The sequence below is a fragment of the Sminthopsis crassicaudata genome, chromosome 3 (assembly GCF_048593235.1).
Source record: "Sminthopsis crassicaudata isolate SCR6 chromosome 3, ASM4859323v1, whole genome shotgun sequence".
In the NCBI taxonomy this organism is placed as follows: domain Eukaryota; kingdom Metazoa; phylum Chordata; class Mammalia; order Dasyuromorphia; family Dasyuridae; genus Sminthopsis; species Sminthopsis crassicaudata.
Window position 1 is genome coordinate 553842743 of NC_133619.1, and position 17885 is coordinate 553860627.

General features: G+C 35.9%; 1 protein-coding gene across 31 annotated transcripts in view; it reads right to left on the reverse strand.

Moving 5' to 3' along the window:
- DLG2 (discs large MAGUK scaffold protein 2) overlaps nt 1-17885 on the reverse strand; it is a 2604243-nt gene that overhangs the window by 332216 nt on the left and 2254142 nt on the right. Inside the window, exon 1 of one of the 31 annotated variants that reach the window (XM_074304620.1) lies at nt 16297-17161. The exons of 27 other annotated variants lie outside the window; for them this stretch is intronic. Coding sequence is in view for 2 of the 4 variants with exons in the window: in XM_074304614.1 (XP_074160715.1) it covers nt 2777-2786 (10 nt within the window). In the remaining 2 variants the exon portion in view is untranslated. Of the gene's footprint in view, nt 1-2776; nt 3712-16296; nt 17162-17885 lie in introns of those variants that run through there. 3 more of the 31 variants (XM_074304617.1, XM_074304614.1, XM_074304615.1) reach the window with 3 other exon arrangements.

Sequence of the window (17885 nt, forward strand, 5' to 3'; positions counted from 1 at the left end):
TCATGAGTTGATTGATTTCATTGTTTGGTTAATTGTTTAGACTTAAGAAAGTGATGGAAAAAAATCTTAACATATGTTCTGTGTATATGTTATTTTTCCCCTCTGGAGAACTGGTTGTTAAATATTTTGTAGCACATCTCTGAATATAACTGTCTAAAACATCCAACCATTCCTCAACTTGCCAATATAATTGCCATATATGCTCTATCAACTAGATTTTACTTTCTGAGATCAGGTTTCAATGTTAAACTCATCCTTGTAGGCCCACAGAAATTATGACATCAATTTGTATATAAAAAGCATTAAATAAATATTTGCAATTCCTGTAATTTCAAAGCCCTGAACTTAAGCTTTAGGTGGCCTGGGTTGGAATCCTAGCCCTTACCCCTTATTGTGTGATTATGAATAAGGCACTTATCCTTTCTGGGACTCAGTTTCCTCTCTGTGAAATTATGTCTAGTCTTATTTCCTTATCTATGAAATGAGGAATTTATACTAAATATTTCCTGAAGTTCCTATTAGTTTTAAGTTGATGATACTTTGAAATTTCTGCATTATGATTCTGTTATCTTCACACAGATTTTAGCCTTCTACTTAATGGAAAATGTAAATCTTTTCAATGTTCTACTTGGGAAGACACTAAGGCAGAAATTGGTTCTGGAGTCTAAGGAGGCTCTGGGTTCATGGATGGCTTTTGATGCTCATCTCTGAGTTCAAATCAAGCCTCAGACAGTTATTAGCTTGTGATCCTGGGCAAATCACTTAATCCTGTCTGCCTCAATTTCTAATCTGCAAAATTAGCTGGGAAAAAAAAAAAAACGGCAAACCATCTCAGTCTCCACACCAAGAAAATACCAAAGGGGATTGTGGAAAGTCAAATGTGGCTAAAAACCAATTTAGCAACAAACTTGTTTTTCAACTGTGTGACCCAAGTTAACTTAGTCTTCCTAGGCCTTGGTTTCCTTATCTCTAAATTGAAGGATTGCAAAAAAGTCACATAGTTTTTGACTCAGAAATATTACAATTTGGCATGTACTTCAAGAAGGTCAAGAACAGCAGGAAAGAACCTCAATCACAGAGATATTTATAGTACTATATTTAGTTGTAGCAAAGAACTGGAAACAAACAGGTGCCTATCAATATAAATGTTGAACAAAGCACAGTGGATGAATATAATGGAATTTTATAGAAAATTTATAGAAAAACCACTCTGAAAGTCTGAGAATATGGGGGAAACAAAACAAACTTCTATGAGTTGATGCATAATGAAATGAGAACTATTTATGAGGCAATTATGATAATAATGGGAGGGAAAACAACTTTAAAAAAACTCAGCATTGTAAACAGAACAGCAATCTGAACAATAACAACTTTATTTTTTCCTTGTTTTCCTCAATAGTATTTTATTTTTTTCAAATACATGTAAAGATAATTTTCAACATTCATTTTTGTAAGATTTTGTGCTCCAAATTTGTTCTCACTCTCTTCCTTGCCTCCCCTCTCCCCAAAACAGCAAGCAATCTGATATAGGCTATATATGTGCAAGACTTCTAAAAAATGTCCATATTTGTCATGTTGTGCAAGAAAAATCAGACCAAAAGGGGGAAAATCACAAGAGAAAAAAATGGTGAAAAGATTATGTTTCAGTCCACATTCAGTCTCCAGAGTTCTCTCTCTGAATGCAAATAGCATTTTCCATCCAAAGTCTCCAATAATGATTTTTAAAGGCTGAGGGTAGAAGGAACTCCCAACTCTTTCTTGAGAAGTAATAGACTAGAGGGAGAGAAGCAGACTTTCCTCCTCAGATTTGGCCAATGTGTTCATTTGTTTTGCTTGACTATACTTGTTTGTCATAAGGGTGGGTTTCTACTTGAGATGGAAGAGCAGGAAGGTTAGTGGGAAGTGAAGGGAGTGTGGGTAAATGTTTTAATAATTTAACTAAAGGATCTAAAAAAAGACACAGTGCATTTTTAAGTTTACACTTTCTTAATTCTAGACAATCAACAAAACAACAAATCAAGCCCTAGTGTGTTAATTTCCCAGGAGTAGATGCTCACCCCCATCTGGGGTGTGCTGGCTCCAATACATACTTGTCATTGGAAAACACCCACTTTTCTTTCTGTTAGCCACCCCTAACACTCATTCTCACTTCCACTGTCAGTTTCTCTCTCTCTCTCTCTCTCTCTCTCTCTCTCTCTCTCTCTCTCTCTCTCTCTCTCTCTCTCTCTCTCTCTCTCTCTCTCTCTCTGTCTTTTTCTCTTTTCCACATACACACATTTCCTTTTTGAAAATTATATAATAGAAACTCAAAATTTCTTATATAATTCTCTTCTCTGTTTTTCTTTGTCACTTAAAATGTTTGTATTTACAGAGGATTCATTTCACAATTTTTTAAAAAGTTGCAAGAAAAATGCAAGCCAAATAAAAACTGCTAAGGTCCCTTCCCCTCTGTATCTCTGATCAGATGATTCTGTGAACCCTGGAATCTTTTCCAAATATCAAATATGTCCCAAGTTTAGTTTAATTAATCTGCCCACCTTTGTTCAGAATAGTTTTCCACTTTGAAATGCTCTATGGGCCCCTCCCTGCTTAGTCGTTTTTCAAGAAGCAGTTTAAAGCAGTGCTTCTCTAAACTCCCAAACTCCTAAAACTTCCCCTTATGAAACTCGCAGAAACAGAGAAATTCAGTGCTAGAAGGGACTTTAGAAGTCCTGTAGTTCAAGGTTCTTATTTCATGAATGTGGACACTGTGGTCCAAAGAGGTGATGGGGCTTACCCATGATCATGGAAGGAGCATCTGAGCCAGGATTCAAAGGCAGGGCTGCTGACCCCAATATCCAGGGGCTATTTCTGCAACACTCCACTCCTTTCTTCTCTCTTTCCCTTCTCCTCAAGTCCTAGAGCCTGTAAAGCCTGTATTACGTGATTTGCTACTTGCCGATGTACTTCCTTGTCTTGTTTTTCAAATGTTTCCATGCTTGTCACTCTCATCTCTCCAATTAGCTACAAACTCCTTAGGGGCAGGGACCTGGGCAGATCCATGTACAATTAACCAGTCTTTAAACTCCCTTTTCAATCTGATTTGTTTCCATTGGGGATTCAAGATCAGAGTGGAAACAGCAATTGACTGATTACCACAAGAGGCCTGAGTTCAAATGCTATCTCTGACATTATTTATGTGATTGTGGACAAATCATTTCATTCCCTCAGTGTATGTTTCCTTATTTATACAATAAGGACAATAATAAACTGCTTATAATGTTAGTCTCCCTGACCTCCCAAGAAAATCTTGCTGCAACAATCAAATTAAATGAAGTATATAAAATTTTAAAAAAATTTAAAGCATTGCATCGATGTCTTTATGGCATGAGCACTAAAATTTCCCCCCTCCCCCTTGTTTAACCCCTCCATAAGGCTTAGCATAGTGCTGGGTACCCAAGAAAAGCTTAATAAATTCAACTTTCAGATACTTCTTATCTATGTGACCCTGGGCAAGTTACTTAACCCTATTTCCCTCAGTTTCCTCATCTATAAAATGAGCTGTAAAAGGAAATGGCAAACCACTCCAGTGTCTTTGCCAAGAAAACCTCAAAAGGAACATGAAGGCAGATTGAACAACAATTGAGAGGCTGAATGATATCTTGCACAAGGCCATATAGCTAGTATGAGTCTCATGTGGAATTTGGACCTAGGTCTTCCTGGCTCCAAGGCTTCTTTTTTGTTGTTTTGGTCCAGTATTCTACATACTACCTTTTTTTTTTTTTTTCCCTGTGACAAAGCTAGGAAGTGTTAAGTATCTGAGATCAAATTTGAACTCAAGTCCTCCTGACTTCAGGGCTGGTGCTCTATTCACTGCGCCACCTAGCTTCCCCCATCATCTTATTCTTTTTAACTTCTATCTCTGCCTGATCAGTGCATTTGGCTTTTCAAAACAATCTGAAAATAAGAAAATGGAAACTCTAAGAATCTCTGACTGAAATACTGTATTGGAAATACTGAATCACAAGCTCTTCAAGTATTCTTTGCTTCTCTGGTTTCTGAGAAGCAATAAGCTAATATAGGAAAACTGATTACAATTAGCTTCACAGCTTAACTCTGACAAAGATTACTGCTTTGTCAATGATTGGAAAGTCTTGAAAGGTAGAAGGGAGGGATGGAAACTGTCATATCCTGCCTGACTGGGAACCAATCTATGTGTTGGTATTGAGAGGCCAAATTGGCAGGAGAGAGAAAAGGTTGTGGCATAAAGCAAGTTGGATTTGGACCTAAAGAGATTGGAATTGAATTTTAATTCTATTACTTTATAAGTAATGTTACAATGGGTTGGTCACTTCCTACCTAAGGAAATAAATTTCCTTATCTTTTAAGCAATAGGGATATACGAAATTAACTTCAAAGCCTCTTTCAGCAATAATATTCTATGTTCCAACATTCCATATCATTTTCAGTGCTAACGTTTTGGTGGATTCATTTCTAACCCATACATTCTATGTTTTAAGGTTCAACCTCTTACAGTCAATGTTCCAAGGTCACTCCTAGTCTAAGCATTCTGCGATCTCTTCTAATTCTAATATTCTATTATCTAAGGCCCTTTCTAGCTCTTACATTTTATGTTCTAAAGTCTTTTCAGGGAAAATATTTAAAAGCATTTGTTCTTTTCAGATCCTTTCCAGACTAATATTCTATGATTCTATGAAGCTTCTCTGGATGTTTCTTGATGTGGTTAGCTAATAATACATGGGGAATAAGCAGAGAAATTAGTTCAGATGGAGAAAAATAGCCCAGAAGCTAACTGAATATGGCTATAACAGCAACTGATTACAATGTTTGTACCTAAAAACACAGGGCCCAAATTTGGCTGCCTCTTCCTCTTTGCAAAAGTGGGCCAAAAATCAATAAGTATGATATGATATAACACTATTGAGGTCACTAACTGTTAAACTTGTATGGTAGGATTTATGCTGAGTCTCCCAGAAGTTAGGTTGCTACTACTCCCCATATTTCTTAAAAATCAGCTCTTTATAAGTGTTTTCTATTACTACTGTAAAGATAGTGAATCTGGAAAACATCTTTTTCTGTGTCCAAATGACTTATAAATTTAATAATGACGCTGTGCTGTTTATATGAATAAAATTGCAAATAGCCTACCATTAGGTTGTGGGCAAGTCACTTGATCTCAAACAGAGACAAACAGCCTATTTCTTCATTTGTCTATTTCACAGTTTTGTTCAAATCAGTTTTTCCAAATGAATTTGCCAGGTGGTTATTAATTCTCTGCTTTTCAGAAACTCTTATTTCTGTCTTTGTCTAGGCCCCCAAGATAATTTAATTCAGATATTAAATTGGGCCAAAGAACCTTCCCTCTGTTGATTATTTTGAATTTATTAATCTTGTATATATTTTATTTGTACTTAGTGATTTTATGCTATCTCCATTAGATGGTGAATTCCTTGAGAATAGTGTCTTTTACCTTTTTTTTTTTTTTTTGGTATCCTCAATAACTTACACATAGTAGGGTGCTTAATAAATGCTTATTGATTCACTACCTGTCAGTATTGTAGCCAAGGGTAGGTGTACAATTCAAATCATTCCCTCTTTGGAAATTTACTTCCCTCTCCTGAGGGCAGAGGGGGCAGAGACTAAGGTTCTCACTGTGTAAGTGTATTGTGAAGACATCTGCCAAGCCTCAAATCAATTGCCAGATTCAAAGTCCCTGTCCCAGAATGCAGAGATACAGGTTAAGGTTCTTCCTCAGAAATACCCTGGGGGTGGTAAAACTTCCTCAACTACCCCCCCTTTTCCCTCCTTCAGTCCCCTACCACCTTTTAAAGAGTACAGTTTAAAGGGTCTTCAAACTCAAAGACTTGAAAAGGCAAGAGAATAATTAGAGCCAAGAAAATAAATTTCCTTTGAGAAATAAAATCACAACAGCATCTAAAATGACACATTTAGCTTTATGAGCTGTTCATAAAGTTCAAAATTCATGTCTCATTAGGATAAAAAAAAGTCTAGTGGTTCCCTATTACTTTCAGGATCAAACACAAAATCCTGTTTGGCTTTTAGCACATAAGCTTCACAACCTGGCCTCCTTGAACCTGTCCAATTTTCTTGCACTCTCTCCAGAAACTTTATTCTTAGCCATGTTGACCTAGTCAATGCTTCTTTCATGCAGTATACTCATCCACTATCTCCCATTTCCATGTCAATACCTATAACTCTGAAATTTTCCTATTTTTACTGAAATTTCTTTTCTTGCTTTCTTTAAGCCTAACTCAGGTGCCACCATTTTCAGAAGACCCTTTTTGCTCCTATTAGTTGGTACAGATGTTTATTGTCCATTTATTTTGAATTTATTTGGTATTCTCTGATTCATATACATTGCTTCCCCCATTAGAATGTAAGTTCTTTGAGAGCAGAGACGACTTTAGTAGGATTTTTTTGTATCACTTGTACTTAATAAAATAACTGATACACAGTACATAATAAATACTTACTGATTGATTGGGGGAAGCAACATCAAACTATATAGCCAGGAGAAACTGTCAACTATTTTATATTTGGTCACTAAAAAAGATAATTGTCCCAATTATTCCAAATATCTCATTTTAATCTGGGATATGAAATAATCACAGTGTATTTCATGTGTATTGTGACCTTTGAATCAAAGAATTTAAGAAGTGGGTCTCCATTTACAAATCAAAAAAAAAATTTAAAAAGTACTTCCCCAAGTTAAAAGATAACTAATTTGTAACAGAAAAAAGGTCTGTAACACAAGTTCTCTGAACTCACAGTTCTGGCCTGATCTCAAATCCAGGGTTTCTTAAAATTTTTCCACTCATGACCCCTTTTTGCCCAAGAAATTTTTATATAACCCTGGATATGTAGATGTAAAAAATAGGTATACAAATCAAACAATTACTGATAATAAATCATTATTTCAGATTACAACACCTTGTGTGGGGTGGGGTCACGAATTACAATTTAAGAAGCTGAACTTTCCACCAACCATGCTGCCTGAAATGACTATATTTATTTTCTTGTAGCATACCACTAATTAAGATGAAATATTTGTAACCTGATCTAAGATCATTTGATTTTACATATTTCCAGAATTTGTTGAACTTTTCAACAATTGTTTTAGCTCTCTTATTTAGTTCAACAAATTCAACTGTTAAAATTTATTAAACATCTCTTGTGGGTAAAGTATTGTATCTTACTGTGGGATTGGAGTGGAGGAACAGGGAAAGATGCCAAGTTTAGAGTTTAGATCAACCATTTCATTTGTTTCCATTAATTCTAGCAGCTTCTTCACTTTTCCTTCCTAATCTATTTTGACTGCAACATTTATGCTAGATAAGTATAAAAATTGGGTTATTCGCAAGGAATATTTGAAAAATGTCCTTGACTTGGTAATTACGTATTTTCTTCTTTGCCATCTGGTAAGACATTTTCCTGTTATTAAGGAATTTGTATTCTAGGAGAAGAATAAGACATGTGAAATGCAACATACAGTAATATGTGGAAGGTGACTTAGCAAGGTTATACCATTGTTACTGATCTACTCACATGTGCCACAATGATCATTTGCTACTGAGAGCTAAGCAGTTTTTAAAAGCACTGTCTCACCCAAAACATATTGTATCAAAACAATAGGAGAGAAAGTGAAAATTAGACCAAGAATCCCTACATGTAAATAACCTGGCAAAAAAAAAAAAACAAAAAAAAACAGAGGAACAGTACATGACCCATTCCTTCTCTTCAATATACTTTCCCAGTGATGAAAGCAACAACCAAGAAAAAAAAAAAAAAAAAAAAAAAGGCCACAGTGGAAGGAATAAAATCGAGGCACAAGCAGCAAATGGCAAATGACAGTTTCTCTTAAAGGTAAAAAGAAGTAGGCAGCTGCTCTAAGAGGAATCTATTGTCCCTCCGGCACTCTCATTTACATATGGGTTGTTTTCCCAGATGGGATTTGAAGACAAACAAGGTCTGAGCAAAGCAGCACATTCTCACCAAGGCTTCTTAGACCATTTCAGAGGTTTTCAGCACAGCAGACAGCTGCTTCCCAAATTCAGCTCTGCTCTCCTCTAGTTCAAGCTCAGCCCTGTGTTTATAAACCCCACCCTAACCACATTTACTGCTTGTGTTTTTGAGAGGCAGCCAAGTGCTCTCTGGAATCCCAAAGGTGGGGCCACCTTACCCAACTTGTTGCTGAGCCAGCTTCATCAAGGATGCTTTGAAATAAAAGACACGATTTAAGAATGCAAGATGGTAACTTTTATTTCAATGCAGAAACATTTTCTGCAAAGCAAGGTAACTAGCTCTGTAAAAGTGAATCTTTGGAACTGAACTGGCCTTTTCTTGAGTCTCTCTAATTTGGGGTGTCAGTCACATATATTAAAAGGATTACTGAAATCCATGTTTCAAAAGTGGCCCAGTGAATAGAATCCTTGACCTAGAGACTTAAGTTCCAATCCAACCAGGGGCATTTACTAAATGTGTGACTCTAGGTAAGTCACTTACCTTTCTGCCTCAGTTTCCTATAAAACAGGGATAATAACAATACCCATGTTCCAGGATTGTTGTAAGCATCAAATAAGATAATACTTATAAAGTGCTCACACAGGGCCTGGCTCATAGAAAGTAAATTAATAAATGTGTTATTATTATTATTATTATTACTATATGACTTAAAGATCTCAACTTTATTATCAAAGAAACTGGATTGATTAGTATCTTAGATTCTTTTCAACTCTAAATTCTATTGATATAGTCAGCATCATTCATTTATCTAACAATATTTAAAGTAATTATTGTGTGTTTTTATAACATTGCCTTAAGTTTGGAGTGAAAACCATGTCTTTGTAGTCAGTGACCAATGGCCCTTTGCCAAATATTTCTTGAAAACTTGTCAGAGGAGGAGGGTAAAGTGGGGGATTGAGAATGACTTTTACCCATTCCAAATAAAATCTCTCAAAATCACTAACTCTATGAAATCATAGAGTAAGTGATAGAAATCACTGAATCCAATGTCTTTATTTTTCAGATTGAGGCTAACAGAGGTCAAATGACTTGTTCAGGCCCATATAGCTAATAAGTTCCAAGGTAGTATTGAGCTCCCAGTATCCTTGAGTCCAAATTCAGCATTATATAACAAAAAAAAAAAAAAGATCAATTTCTGTCATCATTTTGAATTGTTTATGCTTACGAAGCCAGTTGTCTAGAATTTCATTATTCACATATCTATTTATTGAGAAGTCAAGAATTAACAGAAATGTTATTTATTTAACCTCTTTTGAATATTGGCCATTATTTTGTATTTCAGCTGCACTGTGGTACTGTTCCTCAGTCTTATCTGCTTCCAGTGTATGCAATCCACTGTTGTGGTCACCATGGAAACCACCTACTCACTCTCCTTGTTATTTCATTTATCAATCTGCTAGGGTATACAGACTTGACTTGAAAATCTTACTTGAAAAATATTTAAATGAGAGTCAATCAAACTCAACTAGGGTAAGTAGTAGTCATTTTGGTATAAATGTTTCTTCAGGAAAAATAAAAAGAATCAAATTATCAAAAGCAAAACAGAGGGGTTTCATCATCTTATCTTTTGTAGATTAAAAATAAAAGTACATAAGAAAAAGATTATAGAGGACTTGGTAGCTAGAAGAAATGCAAAGCATTGTAAAACTGATTATTCACAACATGGTAGAACAAGATGGCAACTTTTCATGGGTCAAGGTGTCCTTGGGATAAGTAGGTCAGTTATATCAACTTATGAATGGGCATAATACTAGCCAGCTATTTGTGTGTCATGAAATGAAGATGATGAAGATAAAACTAAAGTGCCTAGATAATGAAGTCTTGGTCCTAATCTTCACATTGGCTGAATGAGATCTGTTATCTCACTTATGTTGGTATTCTGTCCAGTGATAGAAATTGCAACTCACAGAAACATGTTCTATGCAACTTTCTTCTATTGCCTTTTAAATATTCACCAGAGATGGTCCATCTAAGGTATCAGGGCCTTTCTTGTACTTTTTTGATATTGAATGGATAGTAATAGATAGCTAAATGGTATAGTGGATAGGGGGTGAGGCCTTGAGTCAAAAAAATTCATTTTCCCAAGTTCAAATCTGGTCCCAGATACTTCCTAGCCATATGATTCTGGATAAGTCACTTAACCCTGTTTAACTCAATTTCTTCATCTATAAAATGAGAGCTGGAGAAAGAAATGACAAACTACTCCAGTGTCTTTGACAAGAAAACTCCAAATGGGGTCATGAAGAGTTAGACATAACTAAAATGACTCAGCAACAATCACAAAAATATTGTACCACACAGGTTGTTCATTTTGTGTCTAGTAGCACCACATTAAAAAAATGACTAGTTTTTATTAAATTATCATATGCATTCACATATATCAGGATACAATAAATCACTACCTTTCATTCCAAGAGTACTTTGCATTTGCTCTATGTTGTTTATAATTATACCTCCCTGAATACCTGATTGATAGAAGTAGACAATATTATCATTCTCATTTAACAGATGAGATTTATCCATGACCATACAGTTAGTAAAGAGAATAGCTGGACTTGAACCTATATCTCCTGGTGCTCAGTCCAGGAATTTTGGTTTTTTTCTTCTCTGTATGGGCCATATTATAAACAGAAGACATTTATATTTATTGTAAGATTAACTTTATTTTTATTTATTTAATTTTCAGGCAATCAAGGTTAAGTGACTTGCCCAGGATCACATAGCTAGGACATGTCTTAAGCCATATTTGAACTCAAGTCTTCCCAAATTCAGGGCTGGTGTTCTATTCATGACAACTGTCCCTAGCTGCCCCTAGAAGACTGACTGCAGATCAATTACTCATAAAATGGTTTAGTTCCAAAATATTTCAATAACACATGTGTAGCTGAGTCTGCAAATTCATCTGCTGAATGACTCAGAGGAAGGTGACTTTGGGTTATATTTGTCTCTTCTCAGTATTTAGACAGCTTTATTTTTTTTTTTTTTGAGAAAAGATTGTTGGTCAGAGCAATGTTCAAGTATCATTATGAGCACAATTATAGTCAACCCTTCCATTTAACAAGAAAGCAAATTGAGGCCAAGAGGAAGGAAGTTATTTGTTCAATTAAATAGATAGAAAGTTGAACTCTTAGAATTTGGACCTCTAAAAGACATTCTAAAATTCTGTTACAATAAAGATATTTTTATTGATCATCTCCTAAGGATGTGATATACTCTAACAAATATAAACTATATGGCCCATGAGTCTTGTTCTAGTATTAGCAAGCTGACTTCCATGTTAAATGGATGCCTCTCTCCCAAAATAACGTGGTATATATTTTACTCATATATATATATATATATATATATATATATATATATATATATATACCCTCCTTCCTTTTCCCCAAACCTTCCTCAATTCTTCATCTTCCCCACTTCTCCTACTACCTCATCTCCAATTTAAATTCCCTGAGGGCACACATTTTTATTTTGTCTTAATATTCTCAGTACTTCCAAGTGTCTGGCTCATAATTCTTAAAACATACTTGTTGAATTGAACTGAATTGAACTCTAAGTCTATTGATCAACAGTGAAATGTCAATCTATATTGGAGGAAGGAATTATCCTGTGGCTGGCTGAATTCCAGCTCTGGTGAATGTTATTAAGCTAAAATGATTTTAGCACAGGCATAGAGCTGCCCTACATATCTGTTGTCCAAGGACCTGTCTAGCCACTTCTAGTCTCATCAAAGAGTTGTAATGATTTCTTTTTTCTCTTTTCCTCACATACTTCCTCCCTCTGCTTGCCTCTTTTTTTTCTTTTTCTTTCTTTTTTTTTCTTTTTGGCAACCAAGACTAATTTAATCAAGAGGGGCTAGAAGTGTGGGTTGTGATGTCCACCAGTAGAGTTATAGCAACATTAGCAATTAATATTACTGATATTCTTTAAGATTAGAGAATTATCCTTACAACAGTTTTGTGTGGTAGATGGAATAAATATTATCTCCATTCTACAGATGAATAAACTGAGGCTCATAGGGAATAAATGGATTGTCAAAAGTTAGATAGCTAATAAGTATTGGAGTTAAGATTAAAATCTAGGGTTTTCTCTTTCCAAGTCTAATGCAGATTCTGTAATTTAAGATAATTAAGGTCAGAATTAAGATCAAATAAGATCAGAATGAGATTATAAGAATCAGAAAAACAATTACTAAAATTCTCCAACTATAGGTTTTAGGCCAGAATACTCTAAAAGCCACAAGCACAAACTCACTAATACAGTTTAGAGACAGCTAGGTGTTAGGTGGATGGAGCACTGGATCCTGAGTCAGGAAGTGTTGAGTTCAAATGTGACCTCAAACATTTAATAGCTGTGTGACCCTGAACAAGTCAATTAATTTCTCCATGCTTCAGTTTCCTAATCTATAAAACTGGGATAATAATTTCCTTTTTAGGTATAAAAGGGAAAACACACAAATAAAATAGTTTTAACTACCTTGTAAGATAACATTTGTAAATCATTTTTATAAATGTTAATACATTACAAAAGTAATAGCTAAGATCATCATCGTCATCCTCATCCTCATCATTATTCCTATAGCTATTAGCTATTATCAGAACAAGAAAGGTGAAAAAAAGATGTCCAGCTTTGATCTATTTCACTGTCACCATTAGGTCCCAGTTTTTGACTTATAGAAATACATTGTTCCTAGAAGATCAGTGTTGTCCCTTCAGAAGGCTGTTAATGGCTCCTTAAGGGATAAGGACTGTTTTTTATCTTTCTTTTTTTATCTGTAGCACTTAGAAGCACAAATCCTGACATGGAGAAAAGAATTAATAAATGCTAGTTCCCTAGCTGAAGGACAGTAACAATCTAACCACTGTAAAGCCTACATATCTAAAGGCCTAACTGAATCAATGTAGCTAGTTCAGATACACCAGTAAAGAGTAAACAGAGGGTCAAATCCATTGGGGATGGTGGAATTCCTTTGAAGTCTGGGATTTCATTCTTAGATATTCAAATTAGTCTAACTATCCCAATCTATAAGCCCTGCAGGAGGTAGATGGCACCTGTGGATAAAGCACTGGATCTAGAGTCAGGAAATCCTGAATTCATATGTGACTGTGTGGCCCTGAGCTACTCAATTAACTCTATTTACCTCAGTTTCCTCATCTGTACAATAGCTGGAGAAGGAAAAGGAAAACCATTTCAATATCTTTGCCAAGAAAACCCCAAATGACATCATCATGAATCATTCACGATTGGAACTACTGAATAAGAACATATCTCCAAACCTCTTCATTCCACATTGAACTGCTTGCAGGATTAACATTGGATCAAACAGATCGTAGACAGATCCGATCAGTCAATAAGCATTTATTATGTACCTACTCTGTGGCAAGCACTGTGCTAAACACTGGAGATATAAAGAAAGGCAAAAGACAGTCCCTGATGTAAGGAGCCTACTGAAGGAGACCACATGCAAATAACTATGTACAATCAAGCTACATACAAGGATAAACTGGAGACAGTCTCAGAGGGAAAGCATTAAGATCAAGGAGGATGGAGAGAGACAAAAACAAAACAAAAAATCCTTTAAGGGCTTTACCCTGGGATTGGTGGGGGAGATCTCACACACACAAACATAAATACAAACCATACACAAAGGAAATAACACATTCTTGTTTTCATCTGACCTAGCAAGTGCTCAGAAAAACTCTCAGTTCAATCTAAAGAAGCTCGGAGCTCAACATTCTCTCTTAGCCACACTTAAAGGGCCAATGTCAAGCTATCTACACCCTTGATAGCAGCCTTAAACACAGACTCCTCCCCCACTGTATCTTCAGTTTTCAGTTTCAGGGAATGGGTTTGGTTCTTCAACTGTAACTAGGTTCAAATCATAACAAGATATGAGGACCATTCCACCAATGTCTAACTCCTCTTTCTTCTTCATGGCTAAGCTCAGAAGTAATTTCACATTTAAAGTTCATACTGTTCTTATTTTGATAACCCCTCCCTTACCAGGGGCCATCCTCATGAACATTACATTTCTGAAATCTGAAACTTGTAAGGTATCTCTACTATGACATTTTATTAATGAACTCTTTCAGACAATACATGGTTAGGTGCACACCCCAAAAAGGGGTGTATTTAGGCTAGGATACATACCTTCCTTGTAAAACAACTACTTAACAAGAAAAGCTAACATTCTTTCCTTCTCTTTCTTAATACTGTGGCTAAACCACATTCACTTAATGACATAAAGACTCTTCTTATGAGTCCTTAATTTGGTGTCATGGCTGAGCATCTTCCAGCCATCAATGAAAGTCCAAATGAATACAAAAATTCTAGCAGACATTGGATTTCGAGTTCTACTTTAAAAACACTAGGAGAACACATGAGGTAGTCCATTGGTGCCAATAAAATAGTTTGCTAATACTTCTAACATGCTGGGGAGATTCTCTAAGAAAGATTTATCATAGGATTACAGAATCTCATGTGGAGAACTGAAAGGAAGTTCATCAGTCAATTACTCTAATCTAGTCTTGAAAGTTTTTAGTTATTCCTCCACATATTATCTTTCCCCAACAAGGTTTCAATATTATCATAGATTGGCTTAACAAATTAAATGAGAATTTGGGGGAGGGGAATTTTGAGGAAGCTGCAGATAACACATTAAAATGATGTATAAAAAGTTTAGAAACTCAGAAATGTATAAAATACATGTGAAATATTATATAATATCAATCCAAATTTTATAATAAGGTACTGTAAACACCTCATTAAATAAAATCAGACTTCTTCTTTGGTACAGAGAGAGGGCCAAAAATTTTTATGGATTGTCTAAATCTGAAGAATGCTCACTCCATAACCCCCAAATTATGGGGGGATAACTGTATTATCATATTAAACAATGGTCATCCAGCCTAAGTTCAAAGGCCTCTAAATAAGGGGAACTCAGGACCTCATGATATATCCCATCATAGTTTTTGAAAGCTTTAGCTGCTGGGAAATTTTTCTTCAAATTGAGCCTGGGTTTGACTCTGCAATTTTCACTCACTTCCCAATTTTGCCTTCTGAGACCAATTATAACAAATATAAACTTTCTTTAACATAGCAGCCCTTCAAAGACTTGAAGATAGCTATCATGTCCTCCCTGGGTCTTTTCTTCTTTATTCTAGACATCCCCAGGGCTTTCTTTCATACAAGCATCCGACACATGGACTCAAAGCTTATTATGCATCTGGTTGGTTTCTTCTAGCTTTTCAGTGAACTAAAATCATGATTCTCAGAAGGGAAACCATTACTACACATGAGGTTTTATGAGAGCAAGGAACATGGGATATTGGTCCTTATTCCTAGAAGCTAAATCTCTCCACATAGCCCAATATCAGGGCATTACATATCTCAGACATTATGTATTACAATCTAAAACTGATAAAGAATACTTCAGCCCCAATAATAATTGCTGCCTTTCACACAGGTCTTTAAGATTTATATAACATTTTTCATATATTACCTCATTTTAACTTCATCACAGCCCAGGGATATAGGGATTACAGGAATTTTTGTTCCTAGGGAGATGAAGTAACTGGGGCTCAGGAAAGGTAAGTGATTTATTGAGGTCTCATTAGCTTGTATCCAAGGTAATATTCAAGTCCCCATCCCAAGTCAAGTCCATTGTTCTTTTCATTACACCAAGATGCTTTTATAAAAGATGCATATCTTTTATGAGGGATGGCTAGTTACCTTGTAAATCTTTTTTTTTTTTTTTTTACATTATTTATTTAGTCATTGCCCATCCTTGTCTCCCAGATGGAAAGTACTTATAAGAACTTAACATGATGAGATTTGAAGAAACAGTGTGAGACAGTGGACAAAATGAATTTGGCTTGAATTGTTGCTGAGTTACCTCTGTGACATTTGGGAAGTTACTTTTAACTTCTCAAGATCTACCTTTCCTTATCTGTAAAATATGGAGTTTCATCTAAATGACCAGTAAATTCCTATCCACCTGTGAGGTCTCTAGTGATTCCACATAAGGAAGACTTACCGTTTGTATTAGTGGAGGAAGTACCCACACAAGAGAAATGTCAGAGCTTTCGAAATATCAACAGCTTTTAGAGAACTGAGATAGCATCAAAATAACCGATTGGAATTTCACTTAATAAAAACCATCCAATATGATTCTTATTGAATGAAATAAATTACTTAGCAACAAAACAAAACCCACCACCATCAGGCTGGCCTCAGGGATAACCAATGACTCACAGGAGAAGAAATAGGTGACCCTTTTCTCAGTTAACCGCAGTGAAGCAAAAGCAGCAAAAAACGCAGCGTGGGTCAATTCTCTTCTCTAGCACTTCTGGGAACGTGTCTCTACCCTGTAGCCTAAGCTTCCCAGGGCGAGCTGGCGAGAGAAGGAGGTTCACTGTCAAAATGTCAGATAAACCACATCACTTTGCACTTGGTGTCTCCAAACCAGCCCGGCCAGTTCTTTCCCGATCGTAGGAATCTACAAAAATGCCCTATAATTTTTTTTTTTCGTTGTTGCTAATAGAGAACTTCCAACAGTTGATTTAAAACTGCTCCAAGGCTTTAAAACCAAATTCCAGGAGAAACGAGATTTGCTGCTTTTAACAATTCTAACAATCTCCAGCACTTTGCCTCCTGCAAGAAACTGCCTATGTTTAGCACCGCTTCATTTAGTGCCTGCCTAAGGAAAACATGACCCTTTAAAAAAATCAGTTAAGAGAGAAAGCCACATCCTATGATGACCGAAACCGAGGAGCAGGAAGCTTCCATCCCAGCGCAAACTTAAAACCTGGCAATATGAAGGACACACCCCAACTGCTCAATGCTTTATTACGGATAAGTTCTGGGTGTTCAGAAAAAAAAAAAAATTACCTAAAGTCAGAAATCCTGCTTAACTTCTCCCTACACTAGTGGATCCTGTAGAACTGAGTGAGTAAGTGTTTGTGAGTGTGTTCGTGAATGTGCAAGGAGGAGGTCTGGATTCATTAAGATTTCCCCAAGGGAAGATCATAAGTGATGAGAGACACTATAAAGTAATTCATCTTCAAAACATTCTAAGTCTTGTATGACTTCATTGCATAATGAGGATTTCATTTCCCGCCCTCTCTACGTATGGACAATTGGAGTAGAATGAGGGAATTTGAAACTGAAAAAAAAAAACAAAAAAAAAAAACAATTTTAAATTAAAACAAACGTTTTGTTGTTTGCATTTAAACAAGCAGGGAGACACTTTCTCTTAACAGCAGATTTCTAATTCGCACATGTTTAGAACCACTCATTAGAGCCATAGAGTGTTCCTTAGCAGACAAGTTAGGACAGCTTTCTGCCCTTGTGTAAAACTGCATTTTCCAGCATTATAATCTTAGTATTAAGAGAGGCGGGGAATCTCTTTCCTAGGAGTTGATTGGCTCTTTTGATTGGCTAGCGACCAGCTTAGTGTTTTCTGTGGCACCAATACACAGTGTAGTAGAAGACTAGCCTTGCAGTCAGGAAGACCTGCCTCTCTCCCATAAGAATTGGGTGACCAAAGAGCAATTTAAACTCTCAGAGCCCCAGGCAGTTGTCTAAAACTATAATTTACAGATTAGTGGCTAATCTGCATAAGCAGTGGGAGTTTCTCCACAGATTCCTACAGCAATGGTATTATAGGTTTAAAGTCATCACCACCCCCCTTAAAAAAAAAATCAATAAAAGGAAAGTAGCATTCTGTTCTGACTCAAGGGATAGTCCTTCCTAGAGTTCAGAAGATGACTTTAAATCCAGATTCAATACTGATTGGCTGTGTAATCCTAGGCAAGTCACTTAACTCTTTGCCTCCTTCAATT